Source organism: Mus caroli, unplaced genomic scaffold, assembly GCF_978045245.1.
Source record: "Mus caroli unplaced genomic scaffold, Mus_caroli_1 scaffold_13, whole genome shotgun sequence".
NCBI lineage: Eukaryota > Metazoa > Chordata > Mammalia > Rodentia > Muridae > Mus > Mus caroli.
In genome coordinates this window covers 6535581-6552817 of record NW_028227268.1, presented here as the reverse complement: position 1 = coordinate 6552817, position 17237 = coordinate 6535581, and the positions used below count along the sequence as shown (strand labels likewise).

General features: G+C 44.6%; 1 protein-coding gene across 1 annotated transcript; it reads right to left on the bottom strand.

Moving 5' to 3' along the window:
• Positions 1–522: 522 nt before the first annotated feature.
• Sumo2 (small ubiquitin like modifier 2) lies at positions 523–14889 on the bottom strand. Its single transcript, XM_085829427.1, has 4 exons — positions 14700–14889; positions 13143–13274; positions 8667–8738; positions 523–783 (listed from the first exon to the last, which is right to left on the bottom strand). Exons 1-4 carry the CDS (start codon positions 14718–14720, stop codon positions 721–723), a joined length of 288 nt encoding a protein of 95 aa, XP_085685553.1. The 5' UTR covers positions 14721–14889; the 3' UTR covers positions 523–720.
• Between the last annotated feature and the right edge of the window lie 2348 nt (positions 14890–17237).

Genomic DNA, 17237 nt, shown 5'->3' with positions numbered 1-17237 from the left:
AAAAAGATCCACCTCCCTCTACCTCCCCAGTGCTAGGATTAAAGGTGTGAGCCAACACACCTGGCCTTAAAAAAACATTTCAATTTAATATTCTTCAGAATAAAGAGAACAGCTCATTTTAAACAAGAAGTTTATTTAAACAACAAGACGCTTGACTTGAAGGGAAAACTATCTAGGATCATTTTGTTCAAGAGTAATTTATCCCTACTTAAAGACAGATTGCCCTACATGTAACAGCTACGTACAAAAAAGTTATAAAATTGTCCTTGGTTTTACAATGATAAATGAAAAACATTAAAATTCTCCAATCGAACAAGGTATGCAAGGATTTGGTGTTGTTGGGTTTTTTTGTTAAAACAATGAGAGCAAAATAACTTACTGGAATATAAAGATAAGAGCTGAATGAGCATGCCACTAATGGAGAAGGGGGTATTTTCACAAACCCAGTATTTTTCCCCAGACCATCTCCATCTGATGTCAACCAGAAAAGAACATCGGCCATTTAGTTTAAAAAAGGAAAAGAAAAAAAAAAAGAGCACTATGCGTGTGCACATACACCAGTTACTTTATGTACAATAAAGAAATGGGGACAGGGAAATGAAAGAAGAGAAAACTATACTGTAGTAGTCAGGATGTGGTGGGACCAAATTGTGGCTTTCTAATTGAGAATGTATTCTTGGTCTATAACAAAATTCTGGAGTAAAGTAGCAGGCTCCCTTTTTAGTAGACACCTCCAGTCTGCTGCTGGAACACATCAATCGTATCTTCATCCTCCATTTCCAACTAGCACAGAAAAGAAAACAAATAAGACCAGTGAGGAAAAAATTTCAATGTCTACTTTTCATATTAAATTTAAGTACATGTTCCATACCAGCCCAGGCTTCTCTACTACATCCGTTTCAGGAAAACCAAGCATGGGGAAACACACTTGTCTAAAAGCCCAGCATTATGGAGCTCAAGAAAGGGAAATGAATAAAGTGACAGCCATAGGCTGGTCTCAAATGCTTACAAACCTACCTTCAATCTGCCAAGCACTGCATTGGAAAGCAGTTTTGATTAGCCCAATCATCATCACGCATGGCTACACACACACCACACACACACATACACAATCAGCACTCCAGGGTACTGAGACTCTAGACTCTGACACCAGCCTAGACTACAACATATGTGATACCCAGTCTTCAAAAAATAAAATTTTTTTTTTAAATTGGAAAGCAGAGGCAGGTGGATTTCTGAGTTCAAGGCCAGCCTGGTCTACAGAGAAAACCCTGTCTCCAGAAAAAAACTAAAACTAAAAAAAAAACAATAGGTGGAACAACATTATGAACTAACCAGTACCCCGGAGCTCTTGACTCTAGATGCTTATGTATCAAAAGATGGCCTAGTCGACCATCACTGGAAAGAGAGGCCGATTGGACTTGCAAACTTTATATGCCCCAGTACAGGGGAATGCCAGGGCCAAAAAGTGGGAATGGGTGGGTAGGGAAGTGTATGGGGGACTTTTGGGATAGCATTGGAAATGTAATTGAGGAAATATGTAATAAAAAAAAAATACTGGAAAAAAAAAAAAGGCTAGCATGTAAACTTTTAAAAGGCGGACACAGCCTCTCTACAGAAGCCATTTGTTTGGCTGCCTCTGCTTCCTGTTCCCGAAGCAACTGCTCAACCTCCACCTCTGGTTGCAAAGCCTCCTCATCAGCCTGCACGTCCAGCTGCTGCATCAGCTCCTCCAGCTTCTTGGCCTTTCGGAGCTCGTACCTCGGCACTTTTGTGACCATGGTGGGAATTCTCAAGTCCTGGTTCCTGTGGCTGACTTCCAACACCAGGTAGCTTTCCATCAACAGAGGAAGAGGTGGGTGTGAGGGGACTGGGGGCCACAGGGGAAGGAGGGCGTGGCTTTTGACTGTTAGCTCTCTGTTTTGGTGCAGAGAGCAGCTGCTCTGGAAGCAATGAGGCTGACCCATCTTGGAGGCCAAGCTTTTGGCTCTGCTCTAGAAATGTAAACTTTTAAATGTAAACTTTTAAAATAAGGCACAATACTCTTAGGAAATAGCATATTTGTTAAATAGCCTCAAAAGAAACTATCAGACCAGCCAGGTGTGGTAGCCCACGCCTTCAATCCCAGCACTCAGGAGGCAGAGGCAGGAGGATTTCTGAGTTTGAAGATTTCTGTAGCCCAGGACAGCCAGGGCTACACAGAGAAACCCTGTCTCAAAAAAAAAAAAAAAAAAGCAAAGCAAAACAAAACTATCAGACCAAAATCAATCAAATTTTTAAAATTATTCAGTAGCTAGGCACAGCAGCTCATCTCTGAGATTAGCCAGGAATACAGTGAGACCATCTCAAAAAGCAAAAATCCCAACTACACAGTACTGTATTTGCATCTGTATTTGTCTTGGAACTCACTTTATAGACCAAGCTGATCTCAAACCTCACACTCCCATGGATCCACCAGCCTCTGCATCCACAGAGTAAGGTCTTAACATAGAAAGCAACACTGTAGAGAGTGAACTGGCTCTTTAGAAGTTCTTTTTATGGCAAGCTGGACGGCTCAGTGGGTAGCAGCTCTTGCCCTACAAGTCCAACTACCTGACAATGAGTTGAATCTTCCAGAACACAATGTAAATCGAGAACTGAAGCCTGAAATTAGCCTGACTCCCCCACCCCCACTCCCTGCCACACAGGCTTTAGAAATCCCAATGGAGGTTGATAATCCCAGCTTTTGGGAGGTACAGACAAGAGGAGCAAGAATTTAAGATCATCCTCAACAAGACATGTTTGTACCAGCCTGGGGCTCCATGAGCTGCTCTAGAGGAGCTGTGTGGGGGAAGGAACATGGGACGTATTCCATCCTAAAACTTGTAAAAGATAAAAATCACATCCTCTGGACACCCATAAAAGGACAACTTACTCAGGCCACCATAGTCAGCCCATAAGAAACTCTTCCATTAACTCCACAATACTTGGCTAAACATTTTTTTTTTAATTGAAAAAAGAAGCAGCTGGTCTCTTTTTAAAGTATCGTCTTACCATAACTGTGGTGTTTATCAGTGGAACCACCTTGTGTTCCTGTATTCTGAGGCTGAAGCAGAGGATGGATGGAAGACTTAGACTGGACTGTGTTAAAAGATGAAGGCAAGCTTAGCTATACAAGTAGACCTTATCTCAAAAATGGTGGGCTGATAAGATGGCTGAGTGAGTAGAGGTGTTTGATCTCAAGTCTGAGAACCTGAATTGCATCCCCAGAGTCATTCTGAGAATACAAATGAGACCAGGCTAGCTTTGAACTCACGGAGCTCCTCTGCCTGACATTAAAGGCATGTACCGCCACTCCAGGACAAGTATTTTTGTTTGTTGGTTTGATTTTTTGAGACAGGGTTTCTCTGTGTAGCTCTGGCTGTCCTGGAACTTGCTCAGTAGAGCAGGTTTGGCAGAGGTTCACCCCTGCCTTTACCTCAGAAGTGCTGGGATTAAAGATGTGAGCCAATACTGCTCTGCAAAAGCTCTCAATTCTGGAAATACACACAAAAATGTAAAAGAAGTTTTCTAAAATCTTAGGATGACAGCAGAAGAGAACACTTCTAAGTTGAATTTCAAATTCAACTTGAAAATTTCACAAAGTTCCAGAGTAAGAGATCACAGTTTTGCCTGCATTTACAAGAAGGCATTGCATAGTACCTCCTTATGGTTAAAACAGATAACTGGAGACTGCTGCTCATGAGAAATCCTTCAGCATTCTCCCTTGACTACAACTTGGATATGGCAAGTCTTAAAATCTACCGAGCGGTGGTGGCGCACGCCTTTAATCCCAGCACGTGGGAGGCAGAGGCAGAGGCAGGCAGGCAAATTTCTGAGTTCAAGGCCAGCCTGATCTACAAAGTGAGTTCCAGGACAGCCAGGGCTATACAGAGAAACCCTGTCTCGAAAAAAACCAAAAAAAAGAAAAAAAAAAAAAAAAAAAAAAACAAACCAAACCAACTACCTGCAAAATCACACCCCAACAACTATGTTCCTAGGTTTTTTAGCCCTCTCCACTATTTTCATTTAAAAACAACAAAAACCTCTGTGTATAATTTGGGGGAGAGAGTGTATTTGAAACAGGAACTCCCTGAGTTGATCAGGTTAGCCTCAAACTGAGATTTGCCTGCCTCCACCCACAAAGTGCTAGGACAGGTGTATACTACCACCCCCGGCTAAGAATCAATGTTTTGTCAGCATGTATGTGTATATACATCATTAAAGTATTAAAGTACAGATGTATGTGAGCCATCATGTGGGTGGCTCAGAAAGGAAGGAACCTGGGTCCTCTCAAACAATAACCATGGCCCTTAATTGCTATGATTCACCTACCTTTTATAAAAGGTATTTATGTATGAGTGTTCTGTGTGCATACATGGTGCATGCCAGAAGAGGGCATCAGATCCCAATACAGGATGGTTGTGAGCCACCATGTGATTGCTGGGAATGTAACTAAAGACCTCTGAAAGAGCAGCTAGCATTTTTTTTTCTTTTAAAGATTTACTTATTATTATATGTAAGTACACTGTAGCTGTCTTCAGCTACACACCAGAAGAGGGCGTCAGATCTCATTACAGATGGTTATGAGCCACCATGTGGTTGCTAGGATTTGAACTCAGGACCTTTAGAAAAACAGCCAGTGCTCTTAACCGCTGAGCTATCTCTCCAGACCAGCAGCTAGCATTCTTCTTTCTTTTTTTTTTTTTTGGTTTTTTGAGACAGGGTTTCTCTGTATAGCCCTGGGTGTCCTGGAACTCACTTTGTAGACCAGGCTGGCCTTGAACTCAGAAATTCACCTGCCTCTGCCTTGCGAGTACTGGGATAAAAGGCATTCTTAAACCACTAAGCAATCTCTCTAGTTCCAACACTGCATTTTAAATTTATCAACAATTTATTTATCTTTTATGTGCATTGGTTTGTTTTTGTTTGTTTAATGCTGCACGTGTGTTGGATCCTCTGGAACTAGATTTGTGAGCTGCCATGTGGATGCTGAGAATTGAACCCAGGTTCTCTGCAAGAGTAGATAATGTGCTTAACTGCTGAGCCCGATTTATAAAAGACTTAGACAGCCAGGGCTACACAGAGAAACCCTGTCTTGAAAACAAAACAAAAAGGATCGCACAGAACTGAAGCTACAAAAGGTTGTGAGCCAAAGCAATGCCCTGTCTCCTGTACAAGACTAACAAGTGCTGTTAACTGCTGAGCACAGCTTCAGCCACTCCCCCTCTAGTCATTTTGTGTGTTGTGTGTGGGAACCATAGGGTAGCTTGAAGCAGCGATATATCTAGCACTGGCTGTCCCAGAAATCACTATGTAGACCAGGCTGGGCTGGAACTCAGAGAACCACCTCCTCTACCTCCTAAGTACTGAGATTAAATTAAGGTGCACATCACTATGTTCAGCCATTGGATCACACATGTACTCCTTGGAGGCCTCCTCAGTGTTCTTCAGTACCAGCTTAGGAAACGTCATAGATTTATGACTCAAAGAAAGGTGAGGCTTGGGCTGGTGAGATGGCTCAGTGGGTAAGAGAACCTGACTGCTCTTCCGAAGGTCCAGAGTTCAAATCCCAGCAACCACATGGTGGCTCACAACCATCCGCAACGAGATCTGGCGCCCTCTTCTGGAGTGTCTGAAGACAGCTACAGTGTACTTACATATAATAAATCTTTAAAAAAAAAAAAAAAAAAAAGGTGAGGCTTGGTAGTATGCTCCTGTAAATTCAAGGAGGTCAAGGCGTGATCACTATAGAACCCAAAAAACAAATGAAAAAATTAGCCCAACTGAAAAGCTCACAGGATCAAAGTTAAGTTTCTACTCTCAAGAATTCCGTGTTAGTTCTAACATTCACAAGGCAGAAGCAGGTATTCAAGCTAGTTCCAGGTCAGCCAAGGATATACAAAGAAAACCTATTTTAAGAGAAAAAAATTTTTTTCAGTGAACCAAAGCTCCTTTCCCTTCCAGTTGTAAAGGGAAGCTATAGAGGGAAAAGGATGCAATGCTTTAGGTGGACAACCATATACAACACAGTCACAGGGGCAGGCGACCCACAATGCTATCTATAAAAACACTAGGGGAGTTAGAGCATTACCTTTCAACACTTCCTGCTTGAAGAGTCATCTACATATACAGCTAACAAGAGCAACAGAGTGGACACATTGAGACAAGAATAGATGAAAACTGGGCTGGTGAGATGGCTCAGTTGGTAAGAGCACCAGACTGCTCTTCCGAAGGTCCAAAGTTCAAATCCCAGCAACCACATGGTGACTCACAACCACCCATAATGAGATCTGATGCCCTCTTCTGGTGCATCTGAAGACAGCTACAGTATACTTACATAAAAATAAATAAATAAATAAATCTTTAAAAAAAAAAAAAAAAAAAAAGAATAGATGAAAACTGAGATGGAGATGTGGCTTAGTGGTTAAGAGCACTTGCTGCTCTTGCAGAGGACCCCAAGTTCATTTCTCAGCATTCATGTCAGACAGCTCACAACCATCTGCAACTCCAACCCAGGGTATCTGATACTTTCTTCTGGCATCCAGGACATCAGCACTCATGTGCACATACTACATCCCCCATATATATAGTTTAAAATAAGAACCAAAAATATAGCCTGGCATGGTGGCACACACCTTTAATCCCAGCACTCGGGAGGCAGAGGCAGGCGGATTTCTGAGTTCGAGGCCAGCCTGGTCTACAGAGTCAGTTCCAGGACAGTCAGGGCTACACAGAGAAACCCTGTCTCGAAAAACCAAAAAAATTTAAAAAAGAACCAAAAATATCCCCACAAGAATCAATTTAAAATTTCACTTCAATATAGGAACTAAATGGTCAGGCTAAACAGTCAGCTCCCATGGAGAACTCTTCTAGGCCTGGTAAGTCTAAGCTGGATAAGAATTACAACAGCAAAGAACAAAACAAAAACCAAAATACACTCTAGAAAACAATAAAGGGGCTGGAGAGATGGCTCAGTAGGTAAGAGCACTGACGGCTTCTTCCAAAGGTCCTGAGTTCAAATCCCAGCAACCACATGGTGGCTCACAACCACCCGTAATGAGATCTGAAGCCTCTTCTGGTGTGCCCGAAGACAGCTACAGTGTACTTACATATAATAAATAAAAAGAAAAACAGTTTTACTTATCAACAAAAAAATTCTTTTTTGTTGTTTTGTCTTTTGTTTTGAGACATGGTTCTCTGTGTAGTTCTGGCTTGATCTGTAGACCAGGCTGGCCTCAAACTCAAGAGATCCCAGACTGCCTCTGCTGTGATTAAAGGTGTGCATCATCACTGCCCAGCCAAATAACTCATTTTAATAATAAAAAAAAAATTGAATCAACTAACTGAATACCTATTACACAGTAGTAAGTGGTTAACTGAAAGCCATTGCATGTTCTGAAGATATTTCTAGTCCTTCCTTTTCCTTCTGGCCTATTTCACAGCTTTGCTCTCTGCAAAAACATGTCTCAAAACAAGCAGAAATGCTGTGATAGTTCTTGCCTAACACATCTGAAGCCTTGGGTTCAATCCCCAACACATAGAAAATGCAGCTGGAGGCTGATATCTCTGCTTTCTGAAAGGAGAAGCAGGACAATCAGTCCCAATGCTGTCCTAAGCCACACAAGTTCCAGGTCAGCTTGAGACAAGAGTCCCTGACTGAAAAACAGTCAAACCTGACTTTGCTTTAACAAAAGGAAAAAACAGAGGAACCAGGAAGAATGAACAAAACAAATACATATGCGAAGGCCGGTAACAGGCTGCAGAGGTAACTCAGAGGTTAAGCTGCTCCTGCAGAACCAAGGTTCAATTCCCCGCCCCAACGTGGTAGTTCACAGGTTATAACTCTATTCTGAGATCCAATGCCCTTTCTTCTGCCTTCCTCAGACACTAAGCACATACACTGCACACCCATCCATGTAAGGAAATACTCAACACATTAAATAAGTTCTTTAAAAAGGGGACACACATTCGGGCATGGTGGCGCATGCCTTTAATCCCAGGTAGAGGCAGGTGGATTTCTGAGTTCAAAGCCAGCCTGGTCTACAGAGTGAGTTCTAGGACAGCCAGGGCTACACAGAGAAACCCTGTCTTGAAAAAAACCAACCAACCAACCAACTAAAGAGAAAAAAAAAGAAAAAAAAAAGGGGGGGGGGGATACAATGAAATCCACCACTTGGTACAATAATTAAAAGAAGAGGCCATAATTCAATATTCCAACACTGACATTCATAAACAAAGCTGCTTTAAAAATAATCCCAGCACTTGGGAGACCAGTGTAGAGGCAGGAAGATCTGTTAGCTCTAGGCCAGACTATCTACAGAGTTCCAGGGCAGCCAAGGTTATACAGAAGAGTCCTGTCTGAAGAAAAAAAAAAAAAAAAAAAAAAAGATAAAACCAAGGCTGGATAGACCAGTGGCTAACAGCAGCTTCTTAGCAAGTAGAAGGATTGGAGTTTGGATTCACAAGACAGACACGTTCAGTGATGGTCAAATGGAGTCAACCTCCAGGGTCAGCAAAAGGTCTCAAAAGATTAAAGCACACTGCAATAGAGCAGGACGGCCTCTGCACATACACACATGCCCATGCGTAAAAATGTGCAAACACACACATAAACACAACTTTCCTAAAAGTAGAGATATTTTTACCTGTGCAGGTGTGTCTGTTTCGTTGATTGGCTGCCCATCAAACCGGAATCTGATCTGCCTCATTGACAAACCCTAACAAGAGATTAAAAGCAAACAGCACATAATCACTAAAAACTCAATCTCTCTTCTTGTATCTATGAAACTTCCCCAACATGCTAACATTTTCTATGCAGATCAACATTGTGTTTCTTAATGAACCTATTTCAAAACCAAGATGGTACACACTTGCCTATAATAGTACCAGCACCGGAAAGTATCAAATGTGAGACTAGCATAGGATACACACCATCCACTTGAAAATAAAACACAGCAGGCAGTGGTGGTGCAAGCCTTTAATCCCAGCACTTGGGAGCAAGTGGCAGGCGGATTTCTGAGTTCGAGGCCAGCCTGGTCTACAGGGTGAGTTCCAGGACAGCCAGGGCTATACAGAGAAACCCTGTCTCAAAAAACAAAAAAATAAAAATAAATAAATATAATAAAAGATAAAAGACAAAACACACCAAAGAAAACAAAATGAGGAAATTAAGGCATTTAATTTCTTAAACTATATTTTCAAAATGTGGGTATTCTCTTTTACAGCAAAGTAGTCACTGTATCCTATGGCTTCTAGCTATTATCAACACAGATATGAAGTACAGGTCAGTATCTGCTGATAGATCTGACAACAGTACCAAGGATTCTAGCATTTTGGATTCAACAGTATAGAACCGGGATTCCAGAAAGATTTCTAGAGGTAAAAATTAAAGTGTGGACAGGCAGCATGGCTCAGCAGGTAATGGGCTTGTCACGAAAGCTGGCAACCCATGTTCAATCCCTGGGACCCATGGAAAAGTGGATGGGATGAACTGACTCCAAGCTAGGGATGTGGTGCCTACAGTCCCAGCACTGGGGACACAGAAGCAGATCATCCCCTGGCCTGGTCTACAGAGTGAGTTCCAGGAAAGCTGGGGCTACACAAGAGAAACCCTGTCTGAAAAATCATTAAAAAAAAAAAAAAAAAGCAAACTAAAAAGTAGCTAGAATGGACAAGCTTGGGGTCTGATGGGACGCATAATCTGACAGAAGATGAAGCTCAGCTCAGCTCACTGTTAGGAGACGAGAACACAGAAGCCCCTTTGATCATGAGCATTAGAAATCCAATCAAAAAACAAGACCGTGTAACTGTAAAGCCTTGGTTGGCCTGGAACTTAGCGTTCTCATTTTTTAGTCCATAGTGGCAAGGACTAAAGTTGAGGCTATGTGCCTGCTGGGCAAACACAGTAAATTTTATCTCCAGCACAAAATTAGACTTTTGATACTTCAGGTTTTAGAGGCAGGATCTTAGAAAGCCCTCAAACTCACTTTATAGTGGAGCATGTCATTTTACTTCCTAACCCACTCTGCACCTCTCTAGTGCTTTATCAAATTTGTTCAGTGCATCAGAACCCAGGGCTTTGCACATTATTAGGCAACTCTTATCAACAGACCCCAGGGCCAAACCCTTATTAAGAAAGAAAAATTCATCTTTTTTGTATGCATTGTGTTTGGGCTGCATATGTCTGATGGTGTTGGATCTGCTACTGGGGTTATGGAAAGTTGTAGGCTGCCATATGGTGTTGGGAACTACACCCAGGTCCTCTGGCTTATACATTGAGCCTGCCCTCTTTTTCTTTTTTTGGCTTTTCAAAAACAGGGTTTCTCTGTGTAGCCATGGCTGTTCTTGTCACAGAAATCTGCCTGCCTCTCTGCCTCCCAAGTGCTGGGACTAAAGGGGTTAAAACCACACCGAGCCTCTACCCCTAACTCTTTAAGAAACCAGTTATGGGACACATGTAACTCCCTTTTAATTGAAATTAAAGTGATAGCCCTGTATGCATGAGGCCTTAGGTTCAATACCCAGTACTCCCAGAAATAAAAATCTAGGTATAATAAGACTGAGATTCTCACCCTAACCCCACCCTGACACCGTTTTTTTTTTTTTTTTTTTTTTTTTTTGGTTTCTTGAGACAAGGTTTCTCTGTGCAGCTCTAGGATATTCCAGAACTATAGAACAGGCTAGCCTTGAACTCTTCTGCCTCCTGAGTGCTGGGGTTAGAGGTGTGTGCCACAACCACTTGGCACAGAATGACTTTTAAGCAATTCTACCACCTTATCCTTCAAGTGCTGGGTTAGAGTAAGCCAGCATACCCAGTTTCTTCTGCTTTCTTTTTTTTTTTTTTTTAGAGATTTATTTTTATTTATTTTATGCATGTGAGTACACTGTAGCTGTCTTCAGACACTCCAGAAGAGGGCGCCAGATCTTGTTACGGATGGTTGTGAGCCACCATGTGGTTGCTGGGATTTGAACTCTGGACCTTCGGAAGAGCAGTTGGGTGCTCTTACCCACTGAGCCATCTCACCAGCCCCTGCTTTCTTTTTTATCAGACAACGCCTTGCTGCTATATAGCTTGGACTAGCCTTGATTTTTCTGTAATTCTCCTGTCTCAGCCTGCTGAATGTTGAAATGAGTTAACGCACCTTGCATTACTTTTCTAAGACCTAATATTTAAAGTTTTATAATATTTGAAGTCCGGCATGGTGGTGCACGCCTTTAATCCCAGCACTTGGGAGGCAGAGGCAAACCTGTGGGTGATGAATGTTCAATGGAAGATGCCACATAATAAACCCCTTTGGTAACCACCTCTAACTGGGAACAGAACCCTGGGCCTCCTCATGGTGGGCAAATGCTCTATCACTACACTATGGCTATTCCCCAGTCTCATCCCTAAACTTGACTAAGTGTGTGTGTGTGTGTGTGTGTGGAAGCATGTTGACTAAGTGTGTGTGTATGTGGAAGCATGTCGAGTGCTGGCAAACAGGTCATTAGTAGACTGCTTGCCTGGCATGTGAGATTCTAGTCTTGTACAGGAGTGGAGGCAGCTCCCAGGACAACTTCAACTCTCTTTTTTTTTAAGATTTATTTATTTATTATATGTAAGTACACTGTAGCTGTCCTCAGACACTCCAGAAGAGGGAGCCAGATCTCGTTACGGATGGTTGTGAGCCACCATGTGGTTGCTGGGATTTGAACTCTGGACCTCTGGAAGAGCAGTCGGGTGCTCTTCCCCACTGAGCCATCTCACCAGCCCCCAACTTCAACTCTTAAGTCAGGCTCTCTCCTACTGTGGGTTTCAGGACTGGGTACAATCAGGCTCACAGAGCCACCTCAAAAGGACCCTTCCCAAAACTTCTTTGTTGACTAATTCTTTAGGGAGATTGTTTCACCAAAAGTTATAGAATATAAAATGTGCAATGTGGTGGCACACACCTTTGATCCCAGCACTTGGGAGGCAGAGATAAGTACATCTCTGTGAGTTTCAGGCCAGACATAAATAAAATGAATGCTAACACAGGAACTTAAACAAGTCTGGAGGCAGTTTTTTTATTGTACTATAAAGGGGGCATAAAACAGAAAATATGCCTATACTCCTAACATGACAGTACAGCCTTCCAGGCCAATCTAACCACAAATGAGGCCTTCTTGAAACTCAAAATGAATTCCACAATTTTCACATCTTAGAAAACAAGAAAAATCCTACTGCTGCTATTACTACAGCTAACGAAGCAGTGTGGGAAACAGAGCTGTCATCTTCAAAGTTGCCCTTGCTTTAGTAACTCAGCATTGCAAGGGACGCTCTAATAAACCCTGTGCAACTTTCCATATTTGTCCCAATCAAGAGGAGCCTGGCTTGCTGTCCCACTGAGGAGAGGCTGGAGGACGGCCCGAGTTCAAGGCCAGTCTAGTCTACATAGCATGTTCTAGGCAGCCAGCAAAGCAATGACAAAAACCCAACACCCAAATCACACAGAATTTTCTATTTCTTAACACCTGTAAGAGTTTTCCTCATAGTAAAAAACGAAAGTGTTCATGCTTTTCTCAAAAATGATTACAATTTTCTAACCTCTGGGGTTGGGTAGGCAACTTCCTTAGGATACAGTAATCTGGCTTAGCATATACCATACTATGACCTCAACAATTATTGGGGAAAAAGAGAAAAAAAAAGTGTGTTTGTGTGTGAGCTAGAAACCACATACTTCAGAAAAACTGCAATACCCAAATTCTCTTTTGAGACAGGGTGTGTTTCTGTGTATTCCAGGCTGCCTCTAGTCCTGGGGAATAAAGGTGTGTACTACCACACCCAAATATTTTGACAGAATGCATTGTCTAAATAATAAAAGGGAAAAAACAACAACAAAACCCCCACCAAATATTAATCCACTTTTCCCCCTCATTTAAGTGCAGACATCTCCTTGGGAACTTGTAGTCTTATGGATCTAATGAGGGAATTACTGGGTTAGCACAAGAATCATAATATTAAACCTACCTGCAAATGTACATACAATATAATCACATGCATCTTAACAAAAATAGTCATGCAATACTGTGATAGTCCATTTTCTACTGCTTCAGCTGTGTACATGGATTATTAAGTGGAAGTACACTTATCAATTCCTCACCTGCCGTTCACAATAGGCTTTCATTAGTTTACTAAGTGGTGTATGCCTCTTAATCTTAAACTGCACCACAGAACCATCCTGTCCCGCCACCTTCAAATTAATATGGTCGTTGTTCTCAGTCTTGACTCCTTCCTGTTGAAAGAAAAATAAGAGTGTAATTTGGAAACTGAAACACAAACACCTTTAAAGAAGCTGCGGGCCCGAACGCTTCAGAATCAACAGGTTTCTCTCATGCTCTCCAACAGCATACAGCTGTTCCCAGCCACTGAACTCAAAGATCAGAAACCCTGCACAAAGTGTTACAAGTCTGGTACAGAAACACTGATACTAGCAAGGCAACAATACACGTAGAAACTCCTTCCATAATTTGTGATGCTTCTGAGGTTAAATTTTCTAAAATGCCATTATTTCCTGTCATCGCCCAAATTTGTCGCTTTCCATGAACACCAGTGTCCTTTCTCTTTTCAAAGCGTTATAAATACAACTACTAGAGTCGGTTTGGGGTGAGAGTGGGAAAGCCATACCTTCTATTTCAAAATTTACTGCTACCTTCTTGATAAAAGTTAGCAAACTCTGCTCAATGATATCAAATGAACATATCTTTTAAAAAAAAAAAAAATAACCGAACACACTCAACTGAGGGATATCCCGAGTCTCCCTTTTTACATCTTCCGATTAACGTTCGACTATATAACTGCTTCATTTTCAGTTCAGAGCTTATTTTCCCCCGTCTCCTTTGCTGTCATGGCTGCAATACAGTCTTCGTGCAAGTATTCCCGTACATTGCGACCCAAACAGCAGTTCAGCAAATCAAATGTTTATGTCCAAGGATTCGATTCGTCCATCCTGTGTCCCCCTCCAAATAGAGTCGGGGCCAAACGGTGCCCTGCCCTGGAGACTGATGCTCTTCCCCTCGTCCACAGCCGAGTGTAGCCAGTGCCTCCGAGGGCGCGTTCTCAAGTTGAGCCCGTGTCTCGCTGCTCGCACCTAAGCCTCCAACCACAACAAGCCACATGGTTCCCGCCAGGGTGCGGGTTTCTGGGCGCACGGCGGAGAGCGCAGCCCCTCCCCCGCGGGCCCCTGGGGCCTCTAGCCGGACCGACCCCGGAATCCCCCAGTCGGGGTTGCCGGAGCACACACCACCGATCCGATCCGGCGCGGCCCCCGCCCCGAGAGGGAAACCCCGGGCCGCACGACTCCCGCCTTCGCCGCCGCCCCAGACCCCGCGCGCCCAACGCTCTCCTTACACGCGCCGGGCGCCGCCGAGGAGCCAGCGCGGGGCCGCGGGCTCCCGCGAAGCGCCGCCTGCCCGCCTCGCGCCGCGCCGCGCGCGCTCCGAGGGCCTGGGGGCGGGGGAGGGCGCCGGGCCTCCTCGGGCGCGGGCGGGAGGAAGAGAGCGAGAGAGGAAAATGGCGCGGAGCGCCGGGCCTGAGCCGCCGCTGGCCCCGTGGGGGGCCCCGGGCAGGCAGGGAAGCCCGCGGCGGGCTTCGGCCGGACCCCGGGCCGCGCCACCCACCGGTCCGCACGGTGAGGCGCAGCCGGTCGCCCCGAGCTCACCTTGGGTTTCTCGTCGGCCATGGCGAGCGCCGGAGTCTCCTCAGCTGCCGCTTCACAAAAGAGGCACCGGGTCCGCACTGAGGGAGCACACAAGCAGCACCAGGAGCGGCAGGAGGAGGCGGCAGCGGTGGACGAGGCAGAGGGCGCGCGCACGTCGTGCGCTTCCCTCCCCCCGCCCTGCGTGCGCGAGCACGAGCAGCCGGGGCTTCTCATTGGCTGCCGCTTCGCGGGAGCGCGCAACGCTTACATAACCACCCCTCCTCCTCCCCCCCCCCGCGGCCCGCGCCTCCGCCGCCCCGGCCAGGCGCCCGCCAGGTCGGCGGGAAGAGGCGCGGACACGCGCACCAGTCCCGCCGCGGGGGCGCGCCTGGCTCTGGGCGGGGCTGTATTGTCCTCCTTCTTTGGTGGAGCATAATCAAAATGGCTTCCAGCTGGTCCTCGGCGAGGACAGGAAGGCGCGTGGCCTTAGACGTGGGGTGAGCCTAGGTCTCCAAGTAGAAGGGGGCACCTCCATCAAAAAAGCAGCAGCGGGTTCTGAGAAAACTCCTGTTCAGTAGGTCAAATGCAACCCCCCCTGCACATCAAACTTCCCGGTCCCTTCGTCCTTCCCCATCAACCAGCTTCCCACCCGGAAGCCTCAAATGTCTTTCAACCTGTTGGGAACCCTACTCTAGCTGTGGAAAATTGTTCTTATAACCATTCAAAAGATTCCTCGCTTGTGGCCTGCCTCCCAACTTCCAGAGAACACAGTCCATCAGGGGAACCGACCCAATCTGAAGCTCACGGGCCCATCAATCATTTCGTCCTTTTATCCAGTACAATATAGGAGTAGGATCCTCGCATTTGAAGAAAATCCTGCCCTCTGTGCTGTGGATCCCACCCTGTGGCTCTCACTTGGTGTTTTTATTTCCTGTACCCCTGTATTTTCTTCTACTTCTGTGTTCCCACAGAGGGGGAAATACCACGATTACATTACCACCATAATGCTCCTTCTCGACCAAACAGCTTGAAAAAATGCCCATGCCAGCTGCTCCACCCCCTCAACTCCCACTCACTCCTCAATCCACTGCAATCTGTTGCTGTCCTCATAGCTCCACTAGAACACTCCACAAGGTCACCTTTGCTGAAACCAGTAATATGTCCCGTTTCTCACCCCTACTCAACTCCCTTCGACTTGGCACAAAACAGGTTTTTTTCTGTCACCTTAGGCCAGTAGTAACACACCTTAATCTTTTTTCTTTATTAAACTTTAATTGTTTCTTGAAGTTTTAGTACAGACTTTTTTTGTTTTTTGTTTTGTTTTGTTTTGTTTTGTTTTGTTTTGTTTTGTTTTTCAAGACAGGGTTTCTCTGTGTAGCCCTGGCTGTCCTGGAACTCACTCTGTAGACCAGGCTGGCCTTGAACTCAGAAATCCGCCTGCCTCTGCCTCCCAAGTGCTGGGATTAAAGGCATGCGCCACCACTGCAGTTAGTACAGACTTTAAAAAATTACTATATTTCCTCTACAGGGATGTATGAATCCCTTCCAATATCATCTACTTTCTAAACTCTCCTTTTCTAACTTTTTTTTTTTAAATCCTCCTTGCATGTCTGTGGTGGCATAGGTGTTTAATCCCAGCACTAGGGAGGCAGAGGCAGGTGGGTCTCTGCGTTCTAGGCCATACAGGTCTACAGATTGAGTTCCAGAAAAGCCAGGGCTACACAAAGAAAACCCGTTTTGAGAAACAAAAACAAAAAAATTTTTTAAAAAATACTTCTTTTGGGCGGGGCCTAGTGGCACAAGTCGGGTTTTTTTGTTTTTGTTTTTTTGAGACACGGTTTCTCTGTGTAGCCCTGGCTGTCCTGGACTCACTCTGTAGACCAGGCTGGCCTCGAACTCAGAAATCCTCCTGCCTCTGCCTCCAAGTGCTGAGATTAAAGGCGTGTGCCACCACACCCATCTGGCACAAGTCATTTTAATCCCTACACTAGGAAAGCAAGATAAACAGATCTGTGTGTATTCCAGTATTCTGATAGGCTGACAGCCAAGGCTACACAGTGAGACCCTGTCTTTGTGTGCCCATCTGGAGGTCAGAGGGTAACTTGTAGACATTGGTCTTTTCTTCCATCTTGTTGGGTCTAGGGACTGAAGTCAGCTCATCAGGTTTTCTGACAAGGAAGTAACCCACCAGCCCCAAAGCTGTGCCTTTTTTTGTTTTTTGGTTTTTTTGGTTTCTCGTGACAGGGTTTCTCTGAGTAGCCCTGGCTGTCCTAGAACTCACTTTGTAGACCAGGCTGGCCTCGAACTCAGAAATCCGCCTGCCTCTGAGTGCTGGGATTAAAGGTGTGTGCCACCACACCCGGCTTCTTTTTTTTTTTTTTTTTTTAAGATTTATTTATTTTGGACTATAGAGATGGCTCAGAGGTTAAGAGCACTGACTGCATCCCAGCACTCGGGAGGCAGAGACAGGCCGATTTCTGAGTTCGAGGCCAACCTGGTCTACAAAGTGAGTTCCAGGACAGCCAGAGCTATACAGAAAAACCCTGTCTCGAGAAAAAA

Coding starts and splice junctions, on each gene's coding strand:
- Sumo2 (XM_085829427.1), bottom strand. CDS start 14,720: ATGGCCGACGAGAAACCCAAG. Junction 13,275..14,699: donor TGGCCGACGAGAAACCCAAG/GTGAGCTCGGGG, acceptor TTCTTTCAACAG/GAAGGAGTCAAGACTGAGAA. Junction 8,739..13,142: donor AAGCCTATTGTGAACGGCAG/GTGAGGAATTGA, acceptor ATCTCTTGTTAG/GGTTTGTCAATGAGGCAGAT.